General features: G+C 37.4%; 1 protein-coding gene across 2 annotated transcripts in view; it reads right to left on the reverse strand.

Annotated features, from left to right (window-relative positions):
* GFPT1 (glutamine--fructose-6-phosphate transaminase 1) overlaps positions 1 to 23,058 on the reverse strand; it is a 55,949-nt gene that overhangs the window by 10,545 nt on the left and 22,346 nt on the right. Inside the window, exons 7-15 of one of the 2 annotated variants that reach the window (XM_053890756.1) lie at positions 21,903 to 21,964; positions 21,237 to 21,316; positions 20,979 to 21,032; positions 17,644 to 17,749; positions 15,557 to 15,720; positions 14,535 to 14,630; positions 9,829 to 9,926; positions 5,420 to 5,540; positions 4,877 to 5,034 (exon numbers count right to left, since the gene is read on the reverse strand). In XM_053890756.1, coding sequence (XP_053746731.1) covers positions 4,877 to 5,034; positions 5,420 to 5,540; positions 9,829 to 9,926; positions 14,535 to 14,630; positions 15,557 to 15,720; positions 17,644 to 17,749; positions 20,979 to 21,032; positions 21,237 to 21,316; positions 21,903 to 21,964 — 939 coding nt within the window. The remainder of the gene's footprint in view (positions 1 to 4,876; positions 5,035 to 5,419; positions 5,541 to 9,828; positions 9,927 to 14,534; positions 14,631 to 15,556; positions 15,721 to 17,643; positions 17,750 to 20,978; positions 21,033 to 21,236; positions 21,317 to 21,902; positions 21,965 to 23,058) is intronic. The other variant, XM_053890757.1, reaches the window with a different exon arrangement.

The following is a 23,058-nucleotide window of genomic DNA, read 5'->3' on the forward strand; positions in this document are numbered from 1 at the left end:
TAGAATCAGTTAAGTACTATTAATTTTCTTAATTCTGTTGTTTTCGTTGTCCCTTTTTATTCAATTTTTTTTCTTTTCAGTCCATCTGAAATTTATTTTAGTGCAAGGTGTTAACTTGTGTTTTATTCTTACAAATAGCCAATTTTCCCTCCATTTCAGCCCACCCTTCTCTACTGGCTCATGACATTTCCTGTAGCCTCAGTTCTCACAGCATACCAGAGTTATGTTGCAGAACTACTAATTCTGTCCCACAGATCTGTCAGTTGTTTACAAAACAATCTTCCCATCCAGAAACACAGCATTTCCATCAATTTGTGCTAAAAATGTAAAAGTCCGTAAAGTTACAGTTTTCATCTACTCAATAAGTATTTATTAGGGAGCATCTTAGACACTGCTTGGTAGAGTTGTAAGTATTTTTATAGCTATTGAAAACAGAATCCCTCCTCCAAACACACCCCTCATATCTTTTCTAAGTAGCCACTGTCAATTTATAGGAAAATATCTGGTATATATTTTATATAAAGCACTTTGTATGAATTCTTCATTCTAAGAAATCTTTTACTTGGTATTCTTAAGCTCTGCAGGTAGTCTGTCCTGTCGATTGCAAATAAGGAGAACCTTGTTTCATTCATTTTTCTCTATTATTTGTCTCCTGCTATTTTGGGTTTCTTTTTTCTTTTTTAGTAAAGCATTTAATGCTATGAAGTTACTTCTAATGATCATTTTGGCCGCACTTTCTAAATTTTGAACCATGTTTGTTCATTGTCATTATTTTTGCATGAAGTCTTTTTAATAGCAGTTTTGAGACCTTTTTAACTCACCAGTCATTTAGAGAAACTATATTTTATATTTCAGGCATTTGAGGTTCTTATTTATTTATTTACTTTGAAAGAGAGACAGAGACAGAGAGAGCACGCACACATGAGGGAGAAGGACAGAGGGAATCTTTTTTTTTTTTTTTTATGTTTATTTTTGAGAGAGAGAGCAAGCAAGCAAGGGAGGGGCAGAGACAGAGGGAGACAGAAGATCCAAAGTGGGCTCTGAGTTGACGGCAGAGAGTCTGATGCAGTGCTTGAACTCATGAACCGTGAAATCATGACCTGAGCTGAAGTCAGACGCTTAATTGACTGAGCCACTCAGGAGCCTCAGGAGAGAGAGAATCTTAAGCAGGCTCCACACTCAGCAAGGATCCTAGTACGGGACTCTATCCCACAACCCTGGAATCATGACCTGAGCCAAAATCAAGAGTCGGACACTCAACCAACTGAGCCACCCAAGTGCCCCCTTATATTTTATTATTAAATTACTAGGAATAGTGCGGTGTGGTCAGCTACAGTGCTATATATAATTTTAACATTAAGAAATTTATTCCGATTTTTTTTTTTTGTAGATTATAGGCTGAATTTCTACTACTCTTCTCTGGATAAGGAATCACTTCATTAGTGAATATTTTCCTGTCATAATGTGGAAAATGAGCCTCTTGTATAATAAAAATCACAGTCTGCTAATGCTCCTTACCTTCCCAGTAGTTAAATGAGACTCCCTATTGTCCCTTGCTGGACCTCCCAGCTGCTAGCTGCTCATACAATTCCTTCACAGCTACCTGTCCCTGTGTTCCCATGTGTCCTACCAGTAGGCTGTGATTCCCCCCCCCCCCCCCACAACAGCACTGAAGTGGATTCACAGCCCCCAGCCTCCAGGCTAATGAGCACATCTGTATTCTTAAACTCCAGTCCCTTCCAGTCTACCTTTTCCTACTGACAGTTATTTTTCAATAAACCAATTAATCACAAAACATATGATCAGGACAGGGGGAGAGACCCAGTATCTGGGACCCATGGGATCCCTAAACTGTTTCCAATTCAAACCAATCAGATGGTTTTTACCTGAGTAAAAATGTTATTTTACATAGTAACATTGCCTTATTTGGACTTAAGACATCTCAACACTGGTTTTTAAATATAAATATTAAATAGAATAACTTTAACCTAGAATAGAATAACGCACATATTTTTCCATTGCATTCTTATTACAGCTTAATTTACAATTTCATGCTTTTCATTTCATCAATATATACCAGAAAACAAATTATGAGGAAAGCAAATTACACCTCACACTTAGAACTTACTGAAGTTTGAAAGAATTTACCAGGAAAATGTTGACTCTGAACTTTTAAACTTGGTTTTACTTTTTATTAGGCCAAAAAGTTATTATCGGTTTATTTTTAAAATTCAACAAAAGTCAGTACTGTGGTTAAATTTTAAACACCTGCAATAACATACAAAAATTGCTAAACCTGCATATTTATGCCCATCAATTCCTACAGAAACACAAACTGTCTATGATCTGAAATTATGAGAAACTTACCCTCTCTCTAGCCCTGACAGTTTTTTAGGCAAAGTTGGGGATTTGTAATCAAGATTATAGAATTCTTGTGCTAGCTCCATCACGGGGCCAGGGATTAGGACCAATAATAAACGTTTTTGATCACCTATTAACACGTAAACATATCTGCCATTCAGAAACAGCCTATTACTAAAAACTGCAAAACTTGTACAACTCCAAGCCTAGAATGTCTAAGGCAATTGAAGAAAACAAAATTTAGAATCCAAGAAAACTTAAAGAATCCAAGAAAAATTAAAGAAAGACTAAACTGCTAGGCTTACTAAGAATTTTAAGGAAGTCATTTTTTAAAAGAAATTAATTAAAATATCTACTATGAAAAGATGCTTATTTTCTTGCATAAGATGTAACCATTGGAGAAACTGGGTGAAAAGTACATGGACTTCTCTGTACTATCTTTGCAACTTCCTATAAACCTATAGTTATCCCAAAATAAAAAGATTTTTTAAAAGGACCTGCAAAAAAGAGAACTACTGCTAGAAATAACAACATGAAAAAAATCTCAAAAACGTCCTGTTAAGTGGAAGAAGCCAGACACAAAAGGCATGCATTATACAATCCCATTTATAAGAAATTTCTAGAAAATGACATAGTATAGCAAGAGAAAGCAATTATAGCTACCTCAGGCTGAGGCTAAGAGGCGGGAGTAGGGGTTAACTGGAAATGGGCACAAAGGAACTTTTTTTCAAGTAAGTCTTCTAAAACAGGTCTGTAGTGACAGTTACACAAATTTACTAACACTATACACTGAAAATTAGTGAACGTTATGGTGTGAAATTTATACCTCAATAAAGCTATAGAAGAAAAGGTTAATGGTAGAATCCAGGTGATAGGTATATGGGTGTTAACATAAAATTCCTTTAACTCTGCTGTGTGTTTGAAAATATCGTAATAAAATGTTGAGAAAAATTAAAGTTTCTGTGAGAAACAGAATTAGAAATCAAAAAAATTGTACTTCCCCTGGCAGCTCACAGTTCAAGAAAGATTTTAATAAAAAGGAAGTCATAGCGTCCATTCAGTGGTGTGACCCCACATCCCACATATCCCACGGTGAAGCCCTTGTTTCGCCATGTGTTGTGAATAAAGGGGCCTTGGAATGCCAATCCCTGATCAAAGCTGTCTGTCTGGACACTGTTCCAAAACTCTGTATGCTGCTGCTGAGGGCGGCTGGTTATTTATTCAGGCACAGAATGGAAACCCAAGCACAAACAACGTACATGTTTTAATTACCACATGGAGAAAATTCAGGTTTCAGCTTTCTGCAAATTATAGTGTTAGCAACATCAAAGTAACCAAGAAACAAAAAACCTCACTCAGAGTTTTTACAGAAGAATCACAAATTTCTCCTTCCCCCCAAAACTTCTGAGTTTCTTTAAAATGAAAAAATTCAGGGGCGCCTGGGTGGCTCAGTCGGTTGGGCATCCAACTTTGGCTCAGGTCGTGATCTCACTGTTGGTGAGTTCAAGTCCTGCGTTGGGCTCTGTGCTAACAGCTCGGAGCCTGGAGCCTGCTTCAGACTCTGTGTCTCCCTCTCTCTCTGCCCATCCCCCACCACTCACACTTTGTCTCTCTCTCAAAAATAAATAAACATTAAAAAAATTTTTTTCTAATGAAAAAAATTCAAATGTAGCTATGCACACGTTAACATCTTCTTCTACACACCTTTAATTAGAATCAAATTCACTGATACCTAAGTATCTCATTAAACAATCAGCAAGAAATATTACACTTAAGCAGAAAAACAAAAATGCTAAAATCAAAGAGTAATGCATTTGTGCAAAGAGAATCTTTTGCATTTATATATCTAAGATTCCTATTTTTATTACTAATACTAAATTTACATATATCCCAATTTCAAAGAGCAAAGTAGTCTAAGGCCCTAAAAAAAGTGTTTAAGTCTCCACAGATGTAGTATCCAAAGAGGAATTGATACTGTCATAGGATATTCATTTTTATTTTTTTAAATAGGCAAATTTTATACCAAAGGTGTACCTCCCTTACAAACTTTCAAAGGTAGTATGTACATTTTGTCATACTTATTAGAAACTATAAGTGTGCAAATAAAATATGTCAATAAACTATTGTCAAAATGTCAAAAACTATTAGAATTGAACTGGATGTTTTAAAAAAAAAAAAAAAACTGGATGCTTCTAAATTTGTTATTTTTCTAATTCCCTAACTATCCTTAATAAAAGAAGAGAACATCATATTTACCATGTACCCCATGGCACCGGCAGGAGGAAGAGAAGTGATAAATGGATAGCCAGCAGAGGCCCTTTCAACCCCTCAAGATGGGACTGAGGCAGAGAATGACAAGTGTTTTATCTATTACTCACCATGAAGTTGTAAAATAATTACAATGATTAGTAAACTTGATGAGTTCTGTAAGTGCTAACAAATGACCCAGAAGATACAGATTAGTGTGCTCCACCACAACTATGATTAGATAATCATGACTATAGTCAAGACTTACTTTTGTGCTGGCCACACCAATCTCGGGCCCGGCATTAATGTGAACTCCACAGTCTGTCTCCCTTGATATGGAACTGCCCACCGTGTTTGTGATCCCCACAGTTAAAGCTCCTCTCTCCTTACAGTACCGAAGACCCATCAGGGTGTCTGCTGTCTCACCTGTGTAAGAAGGAAGATAAAAGTAACACACAGAGCAGACCCTGTTTCTTAGATGCAAAAACAAAAAACTGACTATACTTTCAAGAATATCATTTAAGTAAAATTTAAAACATGCACTTAAAATAATAAGTTTGCCAAACTTTTAATAAAAGCTTCCTACTTTTTAGGATCTCCTTTCCTACTTTGTCTTTGAAAATTCAGCTCCTTGAGAGTAAAATGTTAATTTTACAAATTCATAAACAATTATGTAATATCAAAATAAACCTGGACTTGTCAAGTCATCTGTAATACCTATTTATCTTCAAATAGCAGTTTCTGCCAAGATATGCTATGATTATGAGCAAGAATGACTTTCCTTTCCTTCAAGTTTTTAAAATTAGCATACCTGACTGACTAATGAAAAAGCAAACATCATCTCGAAAAACTGGTGTGTTTCTATCCAGGAAATCACTGGCAAGCTCCACCATAACGGGCAACTCAGTCAGCTCTTCGAGAACTTGACGTGTCTGCAAGGAAAAGATGACCTGGTCATATGACCTTACTTCACATACTCTTGCTCACTGGACTTCCTTGGATTCAATGTATACTTTTCATAAAAATGATACAACAAGCACTGTTAGAAAATACAAATACAGACTATCCCACCGGCCAGCATACAAGCACTGTTAACATTTATACAAGTCTCTTTAGACAGTTAGCAATGCATATATTCTTATAAGCAAACACACCCACACATATAAAATGTTTTGAAGGTAGAAAAAGCACTGTTCTGAGTTAGCTTGAATGTTATCTCTAACTTCCTAATTCCTAATTTTTTAATGACAATTCCTATTTCAAATGAGATAGCCCCAGATATATAAACACCTCGTGAAAAATTAAACACTTCAAAAATACTATGTATCCACAAAGAGTACCATTTTCCAAAAAAATCAATACATTTTAGAAATCTTGTTTAAGAAAGCTTACTATTTCCAAACTTTGCAGCATGGAGGGTGAAGTAGGGAAGTAGGGGGCAGTGTGCTTCTATTCAAAGAATATCATAACATTTCTTTTACTAATTTCTCTTTCTTTTCTTTTCAAATTTTTATTTAAATTCTAGTTAGTTAACATATAGCTAATTTCTACTCTAATTCAATTCCTTTTACTCTCATCATCAGAAAATGTAAAACAATAGACAAAAATAAACTCTTAGGCAGCAAAATTTTTAGGCCCTACAGATGCATACATTTGGTTGTTGTGGAGACCACCTGCTTCTTTACACAAGCACCCCCTCCCCCATCTCTTGCCCCACCAGTGCATTTCTCCTTCACAGTAATGAAACAACTGTAAAGGTTTCCTCACTTCATAGCCCTTTTTTTTTTTTTTTTTTTTTTTTGAGAGAGAGAGAGAGAGAGAGAGAGAGAGCATGAGCAGGGGAGGGGCAGAAGAAGTGGGAGAGAGACAATCTTAAGGAGGCTTCGCACTATCAGTGCAGAGCCCAGACGCGGGGCTCAATCTCATAATCATCACATGAGCCGAAATCAAAAATAGACTATCAAACACCTCACCTACTGAGCCACCTCACCTACTGAGCCACCAGGGTGCCTCAGCCCTTTAACTTTCTTTTCCACAAGGGCAGACTAAGGGGTACGAGCTCTGCCTGCTTGGGATTATCTCTCTGCCCCTGCTCGCATGCACCCACTTGCTCTTTCTCAGAAAGAAAGAAATAAACTTAAAAAAAAAGTAAACTCAATGGTTTTGTTCTATCATTGGTTTGGCACTTTTTAACAATGTTATAATATCACATACAGAAAGTCTTCAAAGGTAAAATCTTATTTTTAACTAACCTTTTCCATTGATGTATTTTACTTACTAATTATACGCAGTTACTGACCCTAAATGCTAAATGTTTCCCTCAAATAGAAATCAAACCTCCCCCTCACAACACAATATTTATATTGGAATTATATTCTTCAAAATAAAAGGAGAAAGATACAAATCTGGCAACTTACCAGATATTTTAAAATATATCCCACAAAAGTAATCTCAAGATATATATATCTGTGCTAGTACATGTCTTTTTCTTTCAGTGGAAGCAACTCTTTATAAATAGACAGAATGACGTATTTTCATCCTAAGAGACTAATTTACTGTTATAAATTCCACTGACTGCATGTCACTGTAAAAACCCAGTGACAATTAACATTTTGAAAAGCAAACTATACTTAGAATGATTTTAGTTGATTGTTATTGTTCAGGATACACATTACATACATAAAAAAGCAGCTATGCGTATGTGTCATTCATTTTCGACTCCACCAAAAACCACACAAAACCAAAAAACTAGATAGAACAGAATTAATGACACTATTTTGCATGACAAACCACAAAGGGACTTCTAATGTTTGTTAACTACAGTAGTTTCAGTATCTATCAAAAAACAAAACAAAACAAACCTTACATTTTTTCAAATTTCATAATTAGAGAATTCTAACATAGCATAAAATTTCTGTCCTAAAATTCACGTCTAGCATTAGATGAAACATTTAACCAATTTTTTTTTATTTCTGAATAAAGGGCTTCCTCAGTAACAATAGATCTAAGCCACCAGTGAACTGCCCAAGCCCTTCATTTACACTCATGTCTTTAATTCATTCTTTTATTTCCATGATCAAAACAAACACTTTCTTAGGACTCTCCCCTTGAATACTGCCTAGACTTTCCTTTTTTTAGACCATGTGATTTGGGAGTGGGTGGGTAAGAGAACTGCGATGCAAGCGCTAGACAATCATCTAATTTCTGTCACTAGTTAAATGACTGGCTCCCACAAATACAGATAATAAATACTTACGCCCCAGCAAATAAAAAACTACTACGTCATAAACTTCGCGATCAATCCTAGAAGCAGAAACTGAGTAAGGGTCTTCTATACTTATGGGAGTTGACATCAACAGCATGATAAGACATCAACAGTATTATAAATGGTATTTATTATTATAAATGGTTTTCATAAGAAAACTACACATGGATCTGATTTACTGGACTAAAAGACCATTATATTCCTATGCTTCTGCATGGACAACCAACACACATCTTGGATGCAGAATTTCAGCTTCCCAAAAATTAACTCAAAATGAATTAAAGATTAAACGTAAGGCCTGAAACCATGAACTTCCAAGAAAAAAACACAGGAACAAAGTTCCTTGACATGAGTCGTGGTGATGATTTCTTGGATATGACACCTAAACCACAAAAAGCTAGTTAAAAAGTAAACAAGTGGGATTATATCCAACCAAAAAGCTTCTGCATGGCAAAAGAAACCATCAACAAAGTGAAAAGTACACTACAAAATGAGAAAAAAATATTTGCAAACCAGGTATGTGAAAGGGACTAATATCTAAAATATATAAAGAACTCATAAAACTCAACTGCAAAAAATTAAATAACCCAATTAAAAAACGGGCAAAGGACCTGAAGAGACATTTTCCCCCTTGTGCATTGTTGGTGGGATTGTAAACTGGTACAGCCACCATGGAAAACACTATGGACGATCCTCAAAGAGGGAAAAATAGAACTACCATATGATCCAGTAATTCCACTTCTGGGAATGTATCCAAAGGTAAGGAAAACATTAACTTGAAAGGATATCTGCACCCCCCTGTTCACAGCAACATTATTTACAAAAGCCAAGACATGGAAACAACCTAAGTGTCCATCAATTATTGAATGGATAAAGAAGTTGTGGTATACACACACACACACACACACACACACACACACACACACACACAGCAATACTATTCAGCTATGAAAAACGAGGAAATCCTACCACTTGTGACAACAAGGATGCACCCTGCAGGCATTATGTTAAGTGAAATAAGTATCACAAAGAAAAACAAATACTGTATGATTTACTTATATGTGGAATCTAAAATAAATAAGAAAATGAATAATAAAAATAAATTCATTAAAAAAAAAAAAAAGGATCAAACCTGTGGTTACCAGAGGTAGGGGTGCGGAGAGGGGGGGGAACTGGAAGAAGATGGTAAAAGGTACAAACTGCCAGTTTTGTACTGGCAAAAAAAAGCACTAATGATATAATGTACAACATGATGCTACAAGAAACACTGCTGTACAGGATATACAGGAAAGCTGTTAAGAGAGTAAATCCTAAGAGTTCTCAGCACAGAGAAAAATCTCTTTCTATATTCTTTTCTTATGGTATCTCTATGAGAAGATGGATGTTAACTGAACCTTCTGTGGTAATCATTTCAAAATATACCTAAGTCGAGCCATCATGCTATACATCTTGAAGTTATACAATGATGTATGTCAATTATTTCTGAATAGAACTGGAATGCATTTTCTAAGTAAAATTTTTTAAAATTTACTTTCCAAAGTAATTAAAGAACAAAGTCTGACAAAAAGAAGACTTTCTTTGTTTGCAGAAATGTGCCTACCAAGTAAGATCCTGTTGAGGCTCAACACATTACCAGCCATCTGTCTGAGTCAAGAAAATAATAATAAGCAAAACCTAACAACTGCTCCTACAGAAGTTTTTCTTACAGAAAACCTTTCCGACCCTTGGCCTTCCATGAAGTCACTGCAGGTGGTCTACCTGGATATCTAAGGACCTTTCTAAAGCAAATCTTCCGTTGATAAATAATTCCAAGCAGCTGTTAACATTTCTGCCCCGAATGCCTCCTGATTTTGGTCTTGACAACATAATATAACAAAGCATAATTTTACATGGTGTGTTACAGATACCTTCTAATATCCAACATCAAACAGTGAAAATCTTAAGAATCCACTTACTGCTACACCAGCATGATAACTTGTCCCACAAGCAATAAGAATCAAACGCCGACACCTCTGGATCTCCTTAATGTGATCCTTCAAACCGCCCAAATTCACTGAAATAAAAGTTTGTGTATATAATTATTTAGGAAAGAACCATATTGAAATAGGTAATCACTTTTCATGAGTGTCCACAGCCAATCTGGGAACAACACTACCATTTTAAAGAATTTTCACTCCTCTTGGGAAGCACAGTTCTGTATGGTTTTTAAAATGAAATTAAATAGGTCACAACTTAACTGTCTCCCCCAAACTTATAACTAACCTTACCTCTCCGGGATCCCACACACTTCTGGTTTTATCACACTCTACCCTGTTTGGTCATTTTTCCATTCCTCTCTTCAGATTAAAATTTCTCTCAAAGGCAAAAACCACAGGACACAGACGAGATTGCTAGATGGTGATGGCTGGGGTGGGGAAAGAGCTGGCCACAAAGGGGCATGAGAAGGTTTCTAGGGTGATGGAACCGTGCTTCATCTTCATGGCTGTAGAGGTTATGGTTATGATCATGTTGTGGAAGTTTGTCAAAACTCAGAATTATACACCAAAAATGGTGAATTTTATTATATCTGCTTATATCTCTTTAAGCTACCTGGGAAAACACTTAGTTACGTTAGTTTCCCGCACAAACAGTGCTCCCACCCAGAACAGTGCACTGAACACAATATAAAACCCTCTCCTTTCAGTCCTTCCCATCTCAGTAAATGCCACCCCCAAGCACCCAGTGGCAGTGCCCCTCGACTGCCCCTATCCATCCTCACATCCATCCCCAGCAAGTCCTGTGAGCACACCTTCAAAAGGAGCCTCTAATACCATCATGTGGTCTAACATCTCTGCCCTAGACAAGAGCAACGCTTTCCTAACTACTCTCTCTTCTATCCCCACCTCCCAAAGCCTGTTCTCCACACACAGAATAAAACCACCTTGTAGAGTGATTCTTTAAAACCATAAAGTGATCTCAAAACCTTCCAATGAGTCTGTCCTCTTTCTGTCTCTATAGCTACTTATGTGTTCTTCTAAGGGCTTCTTGTGTTAGAAATACTTCAACGAAAAGCTACTTTTCTACCTATGAGAAATTTTCATTCAATGTCCATTCCATTATTCAACTAATATTTCCTGAGCACCCACCAAGTGAATTTGCTACCCAAGATACTGTGGCTACCAGAGTTCAGGGCAGTTCAGGGGATGGCTGAGAAGACAGACCTGCACACCACCGGGCAGCATCCTCTGCGTCTGACACTTTTTTCTGCACACTTTTTTCTACCTTACTTGGACATAATGTAAAACCAAGGCATATGTTTTGCTTTTTATTTCTCTGAATAACTTTATGTTCTCCTTTTTAAATTTCAGTACTGAGAGGGTGTATTATATTTCTCCATTTAAAAAAAAAATCAGAAAATTGGAAAATAAAATAAAACCACAAAAAGCTTCAGCAGCTTCCCAAGTAACCTGGAATAAAATCTAAACTCCTTATTATGGCTTCAAGTGCCCACATGTCCCGTCTCCTGCTTAACTCTGACCTCATCTCCTAGTACTTTCCCTCCCACCCTGGCCGCTGCAGCCAGACTGGCCTCCTTGTGGCTTCTGCACTAGACAAAGGTTCGTGCACCTCTGCCTGCAGAATTCTTCCACAGACCTCGGCATGTATTGGAAAGGTCTGGGAAGAAAGCAGACAATATCAAGAGGTTGTGTTCAGGTCATCCAACGGCAACAGTGTGAAGATGACTCAGTATAAAAGCAGAAAGACTACCAGGGAGACTTGTATTCCAGGTGACCAATGACAGGGAAATAAGATGGTAAGCTCAGCTGCCTGACAACTCGTTCCCTAAAAACCAGCAAATTCCCTGCTGGCTGAGGGAGGTTTGAGGTAGTTCTGGAAGGAGTCACCCAAGGTCTGAATGGATGATGCTTTCGAGAGAAGCCTAATTCTGATAAGGTAGGCCATGCTACTAGAAGCAATTAAGAGTGCCCGGAGGACCGGAGCAGGGATGGAGCATTTCAAGATCACCACTGGACACCGAACCCTAGTCCGGCTCCAAAAGGGACCAGCAATGTGACCTTTGGCAAGACACTCAAACTGACAGAGCCTCAATTTCCTTGCCTTGATAAAAAAAAAGTTAACAGCTATCCTGTTTGTATTACAGAGCTTTTATGAGGAACATAACATTGAGAAGAGTGCTTTTTAAAATCATGAACTTCTCAGGGGCGCCTGGGTGGCTCAGTCGGTTAAGCGTCCGACTTCAGCCCGGGTCACGATCTCGCGGTCCGTGAGTTCAAGCCCCACGTCGGGCTCTGGGCTGATGGCTCAGAGCCTGGAGCCTGCTTCCGATTCTGTGTCTCCCTCTCTCTCTGCCCTTCCCCCGTTCATGCTCTGTCTCTCTCTGTCTCAAAAATAAATACACGTTAAAAAAAATAAATAAATAAAATCATGAACTTCTCAAAGTTTATCTCACTGTCTTCCTTTATGAATTAAATCTTTTCCCCGATCTTCCTTCCATAAATACCATAAGGCGGTCCTTACTACGACGCTCCCAGTCCTTCCAGTGCAACCACCTTTAACAGCCCCACACTGGCAGACGCAGCTTCCGTTTCTCCCCTCTCCTTCCCCTCGCTTCACCCTGGATGGAACAACACCTGAACTGGTGACTGCCTTTCGGCCTCTCATCCCTCCAGTGCACACTGCAGACTGGTACCCAGTTCAATCCAGTGAAGCTCTATCACCCTGGTTTCTAAGCCTCCTGCTAGCTCTACAACTTCTACATGAGGCGGTCCCCCTGCACCTCCCACTTTAGAGCATTCCAGGCCCCCCTTGGCAGCTCCTCCCACCTTCTTTCCCAGACTTAATGTTCCTTACTCCGCTTCAAGTGTTAGATGTGGACAACTGGACCACACGTTATTCCGCCAACAGCTTGCTGATGGTTTTCCACTATCTCCCCTTCAGCTAATGCTGTTCTTTCCAACTGCAAGGCTCCCACGTCATCTCCACCGATTTAAACCTTTCAGATCTTTCAGACTCATGCCTGCCTGCTTCATGAGGCCTTCCCTGGCCCCAAAGCACCTAGCCACAGACTGATTCATTCTCTACTCCTAATTCAACATTAAACTTTGTTTCCAATGCCAGGTATCATATTTACCTTTCTTTAAATACTTATACATTCACTCCACTTCTAGATTTATAAAAACCTCGAAGAGGAGACCATATTAGAAATAATTTCCCTATAGTCCCTGTTATGTTCAGCATGGTGTCCTGAACACAGATGTTGAGTTTATAATTCAGCTTCAACAAATCTCTCCTGTTGAGAAAGTATGATGCTGCTCAGAAAAAATAAAAAAATAAAAAAATACAGAGACAGCATTTACTCAGAGAATTCCATCAATTAACAGGACACAGCATAAAGAAGACACTTAATACCGTCCATATGACACACGGATTTGGGAACAGATCTTTTGCACACTAGCTATTATTTCTCAAAAACTAATTAATGCTAAGAAGCTTAGCCCAGTTGGCTTGTTAAACTGTTTACTAAACTGTCATGATGAACAAGCAGGGTTCCAAAAATGTGATTTCACAATAAATAGTTTATCTTCTGACCACAGAGAGTCCATCTCAAACTCATCTATGCAAGGTGTGCACACTCGTGTGACACAAGGTCCAGACAGAGTGTCCAGAAATACGACCAGAGTGGCACTCTCAGCTCTATCTTAAACAGGCAGGAAGGTACAGGTTTTCTCAAAAGGCATTAAGCAGACACCCGGAAAACCTGTCAGGAAGTTCACACCTTCACTCATCTAGAAACTGGTAAGAGAAAATCTAGGCTGAGCACATACGTGTAAGCTTCCCAACGAGAGGAGAACCAGTGCCCAGAACAGTCCTTGGTATATGGCAAGTGCCCATTAAAGGTTTTCTGAAGTGGAAGGAAGTTCAATGTTTTTAATTATACACTAGAGGACTCCCCCCCCACTCCAGGAAGATCACCCTAATACTCTTTTAACTGACAACTTTCAAATGTGACTTTCCAGCCATTTGTTTTTACATTTTACATTTACATAACCACCTTATTGAGATGTCACATACCATAACATCTCCCTTTTAAAGTGTACAAATAGTGGGTTTTAGTATATTCCGAGTTGTGCAACCATCACCACTACCTAATTTTAGAACATTTCATCACCTGCCCCAAACCCCATCCCCATTAGCAGTCATTCTCCACCCCCTCCCTGCAGCCTCTGGCAACCATTAGCTATTATCTCCCCTGTTTTATTGTGGTAAAATACACAGAACATAAATTTAACATTTTTTAAGGATTCAGTTTAGAGGCATTAAGCACATTCACACTGTTGTGCAACCATCACCGCCATCCATCTCCAGAACTTTTTCATCTTCCCAAACTGGAACTCTGTACGCATTAAATAATAACTCCCTCTTTGTCCACTCTCCCTGCCCCTGGTAACCACTAATCTACCACCTGTCTCTATGAATCTGACTATTCTAGGTATATCTCCTATCAGTGGAATAATACACTGAAGGACTTTTGAAGGATGATTGGACTCCACTGATGGCTGTAGTCACAGTTTTCTATAAAGCTATAAAGGACAATGAACTTTCAGGCTGCCAATGTCAAGCCCCACAGAAGACTCTGAAATAATAACTCGCATGTAGTTACCAGTATAGTCGTCAAAGTTGACTCTTCCTCTCATCGTGTTTACGACGGACTCTGGCTGCTCAAAAATTTCCTTCTGCATAAATGAACTGAAGTTGCCTAAAGTAATATAAATTACATCATTAAAATAACAAATTTGTACACAACTAAAAGTCTGCCTCCTGTAACATCATCTTAGTAAATGAAAAGAGGGCTCATGCATTAGAGTACAATATTCACATATGACATTTTACCCTATGTGAAGAAAAATAAGCAAGTAAGGAGGAAAACTCACTTTATTAACTTCATACCTAAAATATGCAGTGAGAGCAAAACAGGGAGTGGGAAGCTTAAGTTTTAGAGTCAGATCTAGGTTTAAATCATGGTTCTATCCTTTACCACCTAAATGGTTCTGGGGAAATTCTTTATAAAGTAAGAACAGCAACTACTTCACAGCATTGTCATGTGGATTAATATAGGAAAGACCTGACATATAGCAGTTATGCAATAAACGTCAGCATTTATCCCACGTCGACCCCATGACAAAGGAGGAGAATAAAAACCATGATGGCAATAATCATTAACAGTTAACAAGAGCAAACAGTTACGTAGGGTTCACTAAGCATGTCAGGCACTGTTCTGAAGGCTTTACATAAACTAATCCTCAAAACAACCTTAACAAGGTAGGTCCTATTTTCCTCCTTCTGTAAAAGAGAAAACTGAAGCAGAGAGAATAAGAGAGGAATAAAGAACAGAACACAAACTATGCTTATAAAGTATCTTAAAAATATCAAGAACCATTTCAATGACCAATCTGTGTTTTTAACATCAAAAACAACAAACCATGAATTAGTTTGAAGGACAACTACTTTAAGACCAGCAGATAATTTTCCAAAGAAACATCCCTTTCTCTGGTGTTATCCCCTCACTCATCATGTGGAAGGTTTCAGTCAACACCGTGTCATCAGATTCCTACACTACAACAGGAAGTAGAACGTCTCCTTCCCATTAAGAACACCAAGCTATAACACGACAAAAACTTTCACCCTTCATGATCTGCTGGAGTTCCATCTGGAGGGTTTGCACAGCTCGTCCAGGGTGATCTCCTGCAGTTCGTTTAATTCGATGGATAGAAAGACGGCCGTCCACCACCGCTGCAACATCATCATCTTCAAGAAAGATGACGCGATTGGTATGTTCTATGACAGCACTATAAAATGTTCAAGGAGATAATACAGTCAACAATCAAGGATGATTATTACAAATAAAACTATCATCAAGACACAGAAACCATGGTTAAAATACAAACCTATCATCCTGGAGTATCTCTGTTAACTTTCTGGTTACCAAGGCCATTCCCTACAGGGCAATGGGCAGTTAACTAGGGACAATGAATAAAAGGATCTCTGTGCAATACCCTAAACCAAATTAAATTAGATCAGATCAGAAAGCATGGCTATTTCTTCCTCATTCTATCACCAAATCTTCCAATTTTAACTCCTAAATATTTTTCAAAGCTTCTATGTCCACCACCACAAACCAGTTCAAGCTACCATCAGCTCTTGGCTAGACCAAGAGCTAGGAACCTGCTAACTTATCCAACCACATGCCCTCTAATCTCCCTCCATCTGTTTTCCATTTCTGCCAAAATGAATGTCAAAAGGCAACTCCAACCAAGATTTCTCCCTCACCCAACAAAACACTTGATGGCTTCCCTTTGGCTCTTCAGAAAACCACAAAGCACAAAGCATGACCCCACTTTCTTCTCCAGCCTCCACTCCCACCAAACTTCCTCTCTCTATGCCAGCCACACTGCTACCCATCCTGAGTTCTCACATACTGATCAATTCACAGAAAGTGAATGCTCTTCCCTCTACCTCTTCACCTAATCAACTACTAATATGTTTTTATCTCTCAAGTGTCATTCCCTTAGAGAAATTTACCCATAGGAGTGTAAGTCACCCTGGTATAGGCATTCTGTAGCTCTTGTCACAGGTGGAATTCTACACTTGTGTGACTGATTAAAATTTGTCTCCTCCAATAAGAAAGAGCTCCTTAAGGACAAGTTGTGTGTGTGTGTGTGTGTGTGTGTGTGTGTGTGTGTGTGTGTTTAAGGATTATTTTATTTTATTTATTTATTTTTATTTTCTTTTATTTTTTGAATATCTCCACCCCCAACATAGGACTCAAACTCACAAACCCGAGATCCGGAGTCGAATGCTCCACCGAATGAGCCAGCCAGGCACCCATGGGACAAGAATATTTTTATTTTTACTCACCATTATCTCCTAAGCCTACCACATGGCTTTGCTCAGAGTGTTCAATATGAGTGTCTGAGCGAACGACAAAAGGATAAGCTTCTGCAATTTCTAGTTTAAGCCATAACTGTCAAGTCTGACCAACCTACTTAATGACAACAATGAAGCATCCCAGCACTAACTAACCACCTGCAAAAATTAGGCAACAGTGAAGCTTGTTCTCCCACAGAGACAATGCATTCCCGGCATGATCTAACCTGCGACCTATCTCATCGTTAGATCCCCTTAGGGCACAACAAATGACTCCAAATACTTGTTGGCAATGTGAACAATTCTGCTTTATCCTCATCACTATTAGTATTCCATTTATAAATGCATCTAAGCATCCCACAGTATTTTTCACTCAAAATGTCTTAATCTAGTACTATTTCTTTTATAAAAGTGATTATAATCCATATTACTTCTGAATTTAAAAGGTGAGTGTCCTTATTGGACTAAAACTACAGTGGTTTAGCAACTATACTGTAACTGGTGGGACACTAACCCATTCTATTCTAAATTCCAACCTAAAATCTCTCCTCCCTGTAAGACCTGGCTAAGGCTCCAAAAAGAAGACGAAAAATATACAAGATATCAGTTAATATGCTAGAACAAGTCTCAAGTACTGTTATCTTTTCTTGGAAAACTGACCTACATGCTTTGAATTGAGAGAAAAAAAACGTTCTTAGGAAGCCCATTTCTAAAAAGGGCACCTATATTTCCCTAATTGACAAAATTCTCTTACACAGCATAACGAGATATATACAAGATGACTTCTGGTTTCTATAACATGAAAAGTTTTGCTAAGATTCTCTGAATCAAGGAAGGAAGTTCACCTTGCATCAGATGCAAAGTAATATTCCACTGCTTTTTCTTCAACAGGGAAAAGGCAAGTTGTGCTGTCCACACGAGAGAGATTACAGCTTCCTTTCTTGTCCTTCCCTAGAGCACAGAGGTAACACAATCAGCAAACACGTAGATCATGGCCAATATAGAAATACACATAATTTTCTTCAAAATCAACAAAAAAACATAGCAACACAAAATAATTTCAGCAATTTAAAAATGCTAGGTAGGTCACCTTATTTCCATGCAATAAGCCAACAAGAACAGACAAAAAGTGTAGAGTGAAATAGCAACTATCAAAGAGAGCGTGGCAGATAAGTGTTACATTACAAATGTTTTAACTATTTCTTTTCCAGGTAAAAGGCAAATAATTCACTAATATCACTCTTTTTTTAAATCAAAAGTATATATAGGCCTAATCTTAATTTAACCTTATACATAACTTGACAGAATACATATAAGTTTGTGTACCTAAACTTATCATAAAAATTACATTAAAAATGTCAAAATTATGCAATGAAAAATAAAGTGAAGACTAGTGGCATACTGATTTTTACTATCTGATAACAAAACTTCTCTAGGTTTTAAAAGTCAGCATAACAAATCAGGTTGCAGTCTACACTAATTCTGATTTTAAAACAAAGATACTTAAAACTCTCTAACCATGGTATACCATATATAGCACCTACTGCTAAGGACTGGAAATATTATAAAACCAGAATCTCTTCTTTCTTTAAAACTGGATTTTCTTACATTTCTTGTAAGTCAGGATAAAATACGATCCTTCTGCAATAATAATATACTTTTTTTTAAGAGATACAAGTTTATTGAATACACTAAAAAGGACCAGTGGGCAGGACACCAAAGGAGAGACTAGCTGCCTGCAATAATATCCTTTTAAATCTAGAACTTTAGAATTATGGGATCTCTACTTAATATGTCAAGTCGTGAATGAATTTTTTTTCCTTTTTGCCCATTCGCAACTAAAGTCAAAACTGGAAAGCAAAGTGAAGTCTGACACATTAGAAAGATATTTTTTAAAAATCACATAAATTAAAATCTATATTAATGTCAGAGAGACAAAAAAGCACCTTTACCTGAGATCAGGACATACCAGACCTTATAACCTACGGACACAACGGCCAGAGGACACTATAAATATACCTGCAAAAATTCATATTGTGTCTGTCGTCTAAAATGCATGTCTATAAAAGACTTGCTTATAATTATTCTTAGAAATGCACATCCAGGGGTGCCTGGGTGTTCAGTCAGTTAAGCATCCAACTCTTGGTTTCGGCTCAGATCGTGATCTTGTGGTTTCGTGGGTTCAAGCCCCGCATCAGGCTCTGCACTGGCAGCATGGAGCCTGCTTGAGATTCCTTCTCTCCCTCTCCCCAACTTGTGTTCTCTCTCAAAAAATAAACTTAAAAAAAATTTTGTAAAAATGTACACCCAAAGTTCTCCACAATCCATGCTTATTTGGTGTGTTTCAGACATGAAAATAAAACAGCCCTTTCCATCCAAATTCAACAGCAAAAAGATATTACACTTTAAAAAATACGTGTAAGGTGACATCCTAGAAAAAGTAATGCTACAGAAGGGTAAAGCAGATTGGTGTTTGCCAAGGGCTGGGAATGGGAACAAGGAAGGGCTGGCTACTGAGCTACAGCTGGAGGGAACTTTCACAGGACAGGATTGCTCTATACTTTGATTGTGGTGGTTATACAACCATTGGCACTTGACAAAACTCATGAAACTGCACATCAAAAAGAATGAATTTTACTGGTGTAAAAAAAGTAAATCAAAAAACATGCAGAAGGATAGCCCAGCACCTACATTTTCAAAATAAATACAACCAGTTTTGGTTATAAAATGCCCTAAAGGTATCAAGTTTCACTATACTCCTTCTCCAAATGTCATTCTTTGAGTGCCAAGGTATATTTAATTATATTATTTAGAAGGATTTAAGATAGCATTGCCTATTTAAATGAAAAAAAACATTTACCACTTGATACCTATACAACTGTTACAATCCATAAAATGTTTTGCCGTACAATTATCTCATCTGATTTGAGTGGCACACAATTATGACCATCCCCTTTATTTTGTCCGTTGTTACACATGGAGAAAATAGCAAAAGCCTAAAAGCCATCCCGTGTTCTCCCCTTTACACAGCCTCTTCAATAAGAGGCTAAACTCTTTAAATGAAACTTTGCTGAGCCACACGTTATCTACATACTAGCAACCAGAGAAATAAAGGTCACTAAAATACAATGCCTGATCTTAAATAAAATGTCTCATGGTAAGTTTCTTGTCTAACTTCTTAAGACCTTAGCCAATGTTTTTCCGTTATTTCTAAAAGCAGTCTAAGAAAATGTGCAAGATAATAACACAAAGGTAATGTATACAGGAGCAGGATTATTAACAGAAATCTGTAACTCTGGATCCAAAATTCTATACCCTCATTGGTAAACTAGTTTTTCTTCTGAAAAGGGAAGGAGAGGGAGGAGAATGTAAGAAGAAATCCTACCATTTCAAGGTCGAAGGCTATTTAAGGAAGTAACTTTCTGCTTTAAATAAAAAAGCTAAAGCAGCCACTATCTAAAGATGAAGAGGTTTAGAGTCCTTTGCTATTTTTTTTCAAGAAACCAAGAATTATACATTAATAATATGGGTTTCAATTCTCCGAATTTACCACTCCCTATCTTTTACATGGAAAGCTTTTAATAAGTAAATGAAAAGAGCATGCCATTTTGGGGGTCTAATTATATCAATAAAATGATCCATAGTTTGTATGGCTGAAAGTCCTATAAAAAAATAATAAACTTCAAACATAAACAATAAAAAAGACTCCAATTTCAAACAAAGCAATCAAGATGTTGAATACAAATCTAAAAGTAAAGTGTCATGCATAAAATAAAGACCATTTAAACATAATTTTATGAGAAGTTAGGATACAGTATTCAAATAACTACCAATGAATTCGATCTACAATAGCCTAACATACAATGCTCTTTTCTCAATGTAAGCATACTTACAATAATGTATCTTACATGATTTCAACTTAAAACAAAAAAATAAATTTTATAATTTCAATCTCAGAAATTTTAAAGAAACAAATTATTAAAAGCAGTTTTCTAAATGCCAAAAGCAGACAGACAAAATATACTCTGCAAATTAGAAAAATGTCAAAATATGTTTCCCCATTAAAAAAAGCACATTTTTAGAGGCCCAGCACATTCATTCACTCCAAGAACAAAGAATTAGTAAAGAAAGAACAAAAGAGGTAAGATTCCTCCCCATCCATGCAGAGTGCATTTCCCACCTCTTTCTCCCTGTGATCCCCACCGTGAGAATTTTGATCCAATCTGAGTCCTAGCTAAGGATATACAACAGAAAAAAATTCTACTCGTCAGAGAAATTACAACAACAAATCCTTTTCATGTCTAGACAGAACTACATATACATATGTGTGGATCTAACCAAAGAGGCATTCATTTCAATTTAATGGAAACAATTCTTTATATCTACTGCACTCAATTTATACAGTTTCCTCATGGCATTATGTAAGATTAATTTTTACCTGTTCTGTAGAGAATCGGAATGTGATCAGTAGAGAGTTTATGTTCACTTCGTACACCAATCAAGAGAGGGCTACCTCGTCTGTTGGTGCAAAATTAAGACAGAATTAAGCCATTTTCATAAATAATGCAGTGATACAAATTTTAATGAGCCAACATTCTTCAAATAATGTTGAAGACTTCAGGTATAACAAAAGCACAGCATAAACAGAATTTGCAAATATTAGGGCTTCTCACTGTTCTAAAAAGAACATCATGATCAGGCCTAACTAAATATCCTGACAAATGTAGTGATAGTACAATTCTCTAGGAATCTGTTTAGGATGTATGCTTCCAAAAAATATGGAGAAAGTTAAAGTTGGGGGCCTGAAATTAGAGAATATTCAATATCCAAATTCACAAAGTAACCACAGTGTCCCACTAGAGACAAAAGGCCAGTTATAAATGCCAAAATATATTTGCTTTGTGAAGGGGTTGTGTGAAATGGAAGAGTGGTGAAAAATGGATAAGGAAGGGCATATGAAAATAAACAGCGACATATGGCATGCAGATCTAGGAAAGGACAAGTCTTTACAGTAAAGGTTAACCATCATGTACAGAGAATACACTTATAATTCAAATGTTTCAAAATGCATACAATCATTAGTCATTATTAAATCTGCATGTACCTTGTGCCAACTGCTTGGCCAGGAAAATGAACACTCTTAAATACCAGTGCAAAAGCACCTTCCTATAAAGGAAAAAAAATACATTAGCAATATTTATTACCATCAATTACCAAAATGTGAAATGCCTAAAACATACTGGCTTCAGCACAGAAATTTTTTGTTCACATGCTGCTCTTTTTAAAGTTAAAAACAAGTCTAAATTTTAGGTAGACACTCATTCCTGAGCTTTGGTGTATCCAAGACACTTTTTAACCAAGCCCACTCTTGAAATACACTCAGTAGATAGTAGCTCCAAAACAGACTATTACTTAAAACACTATTTTAACACGCTGCCAACACTTTTCAATAGATACATCCTATCTCGGATGTTAGAGTGCAAAGAAGAGAGAATTAGAAAAGACCCCTAGCTCAATATCCAAAAACATTCTCTGGTCCAGTGATTTTATACCACTGTTAACCTCCATGCTTGTTGACCTTGTTACTAGAGATAAAAATATACACAACCACAATCATTAACATGCACACCATACCACTCCCTCAATCCAATCTCCTCAGGGACAGGACCTAAGGAATTCAGGAGTGAATAAAGAAGGAACAAGAGGTAGGAGAGATAAGGGACCACCACAGAACACAAACTGGGTTATATAATGAATAGAAACAAGAAAAGGCTGGAAAGGCACAGTACTCTGTCTTGAGTAAAGAGAAGGAACAAGCCTCTATTTTCTCCATCTTCCTGACTCCTCCTTTTGTTGCAGACATCATAAGATTTGGGTAGAAGGAGGAAGTGAGGGCTGGACCTTCAGAGAGAAGTGAAGGGCTTTTAAATGAGAAAGCTAGAGTTATGAGTGGGGAGGACAGTAATCCCTATGCCTTTGGATTTTTGTGGGTCTCCAATATCCTTAATCTTTAACTAGGACAACTGAGACGGGATCAAAAAGAATGCCATTTTTTTTTTCTTAAGCTGGGAAATACTTTTCTATAGTGTTACAAGGCCAAGGAAAAATCCCCATAAGGAAAAACACAGAATTGACTATACTGGCTCAGAGACATGCAGACATTATACCAGAACAGAGTGTGCATTTCACCAAAGCTACCCTTGTGCTAAGTTACTGACTGAGAAGAACATTTGAGTGAGTAGGAAGAAAGTGATGAACCC

The sequence above is a fragment of the Panthera pardus genome, unplaced genomic scaffold, assembly GCF_024362965.1.
Source record: "Panthera pardus isolate Hobbes unplaced genomic scaffold, ASM2436296v1 HiC_scaffold_25, whole genome shotgun sequence".
Taxonomy (NCBI): domain Eukaryota; kingdom Metazoa; phylum Chordata; class Mammalia; order Carnivora; family Felidae; genus Panthera; species Panthera pardus.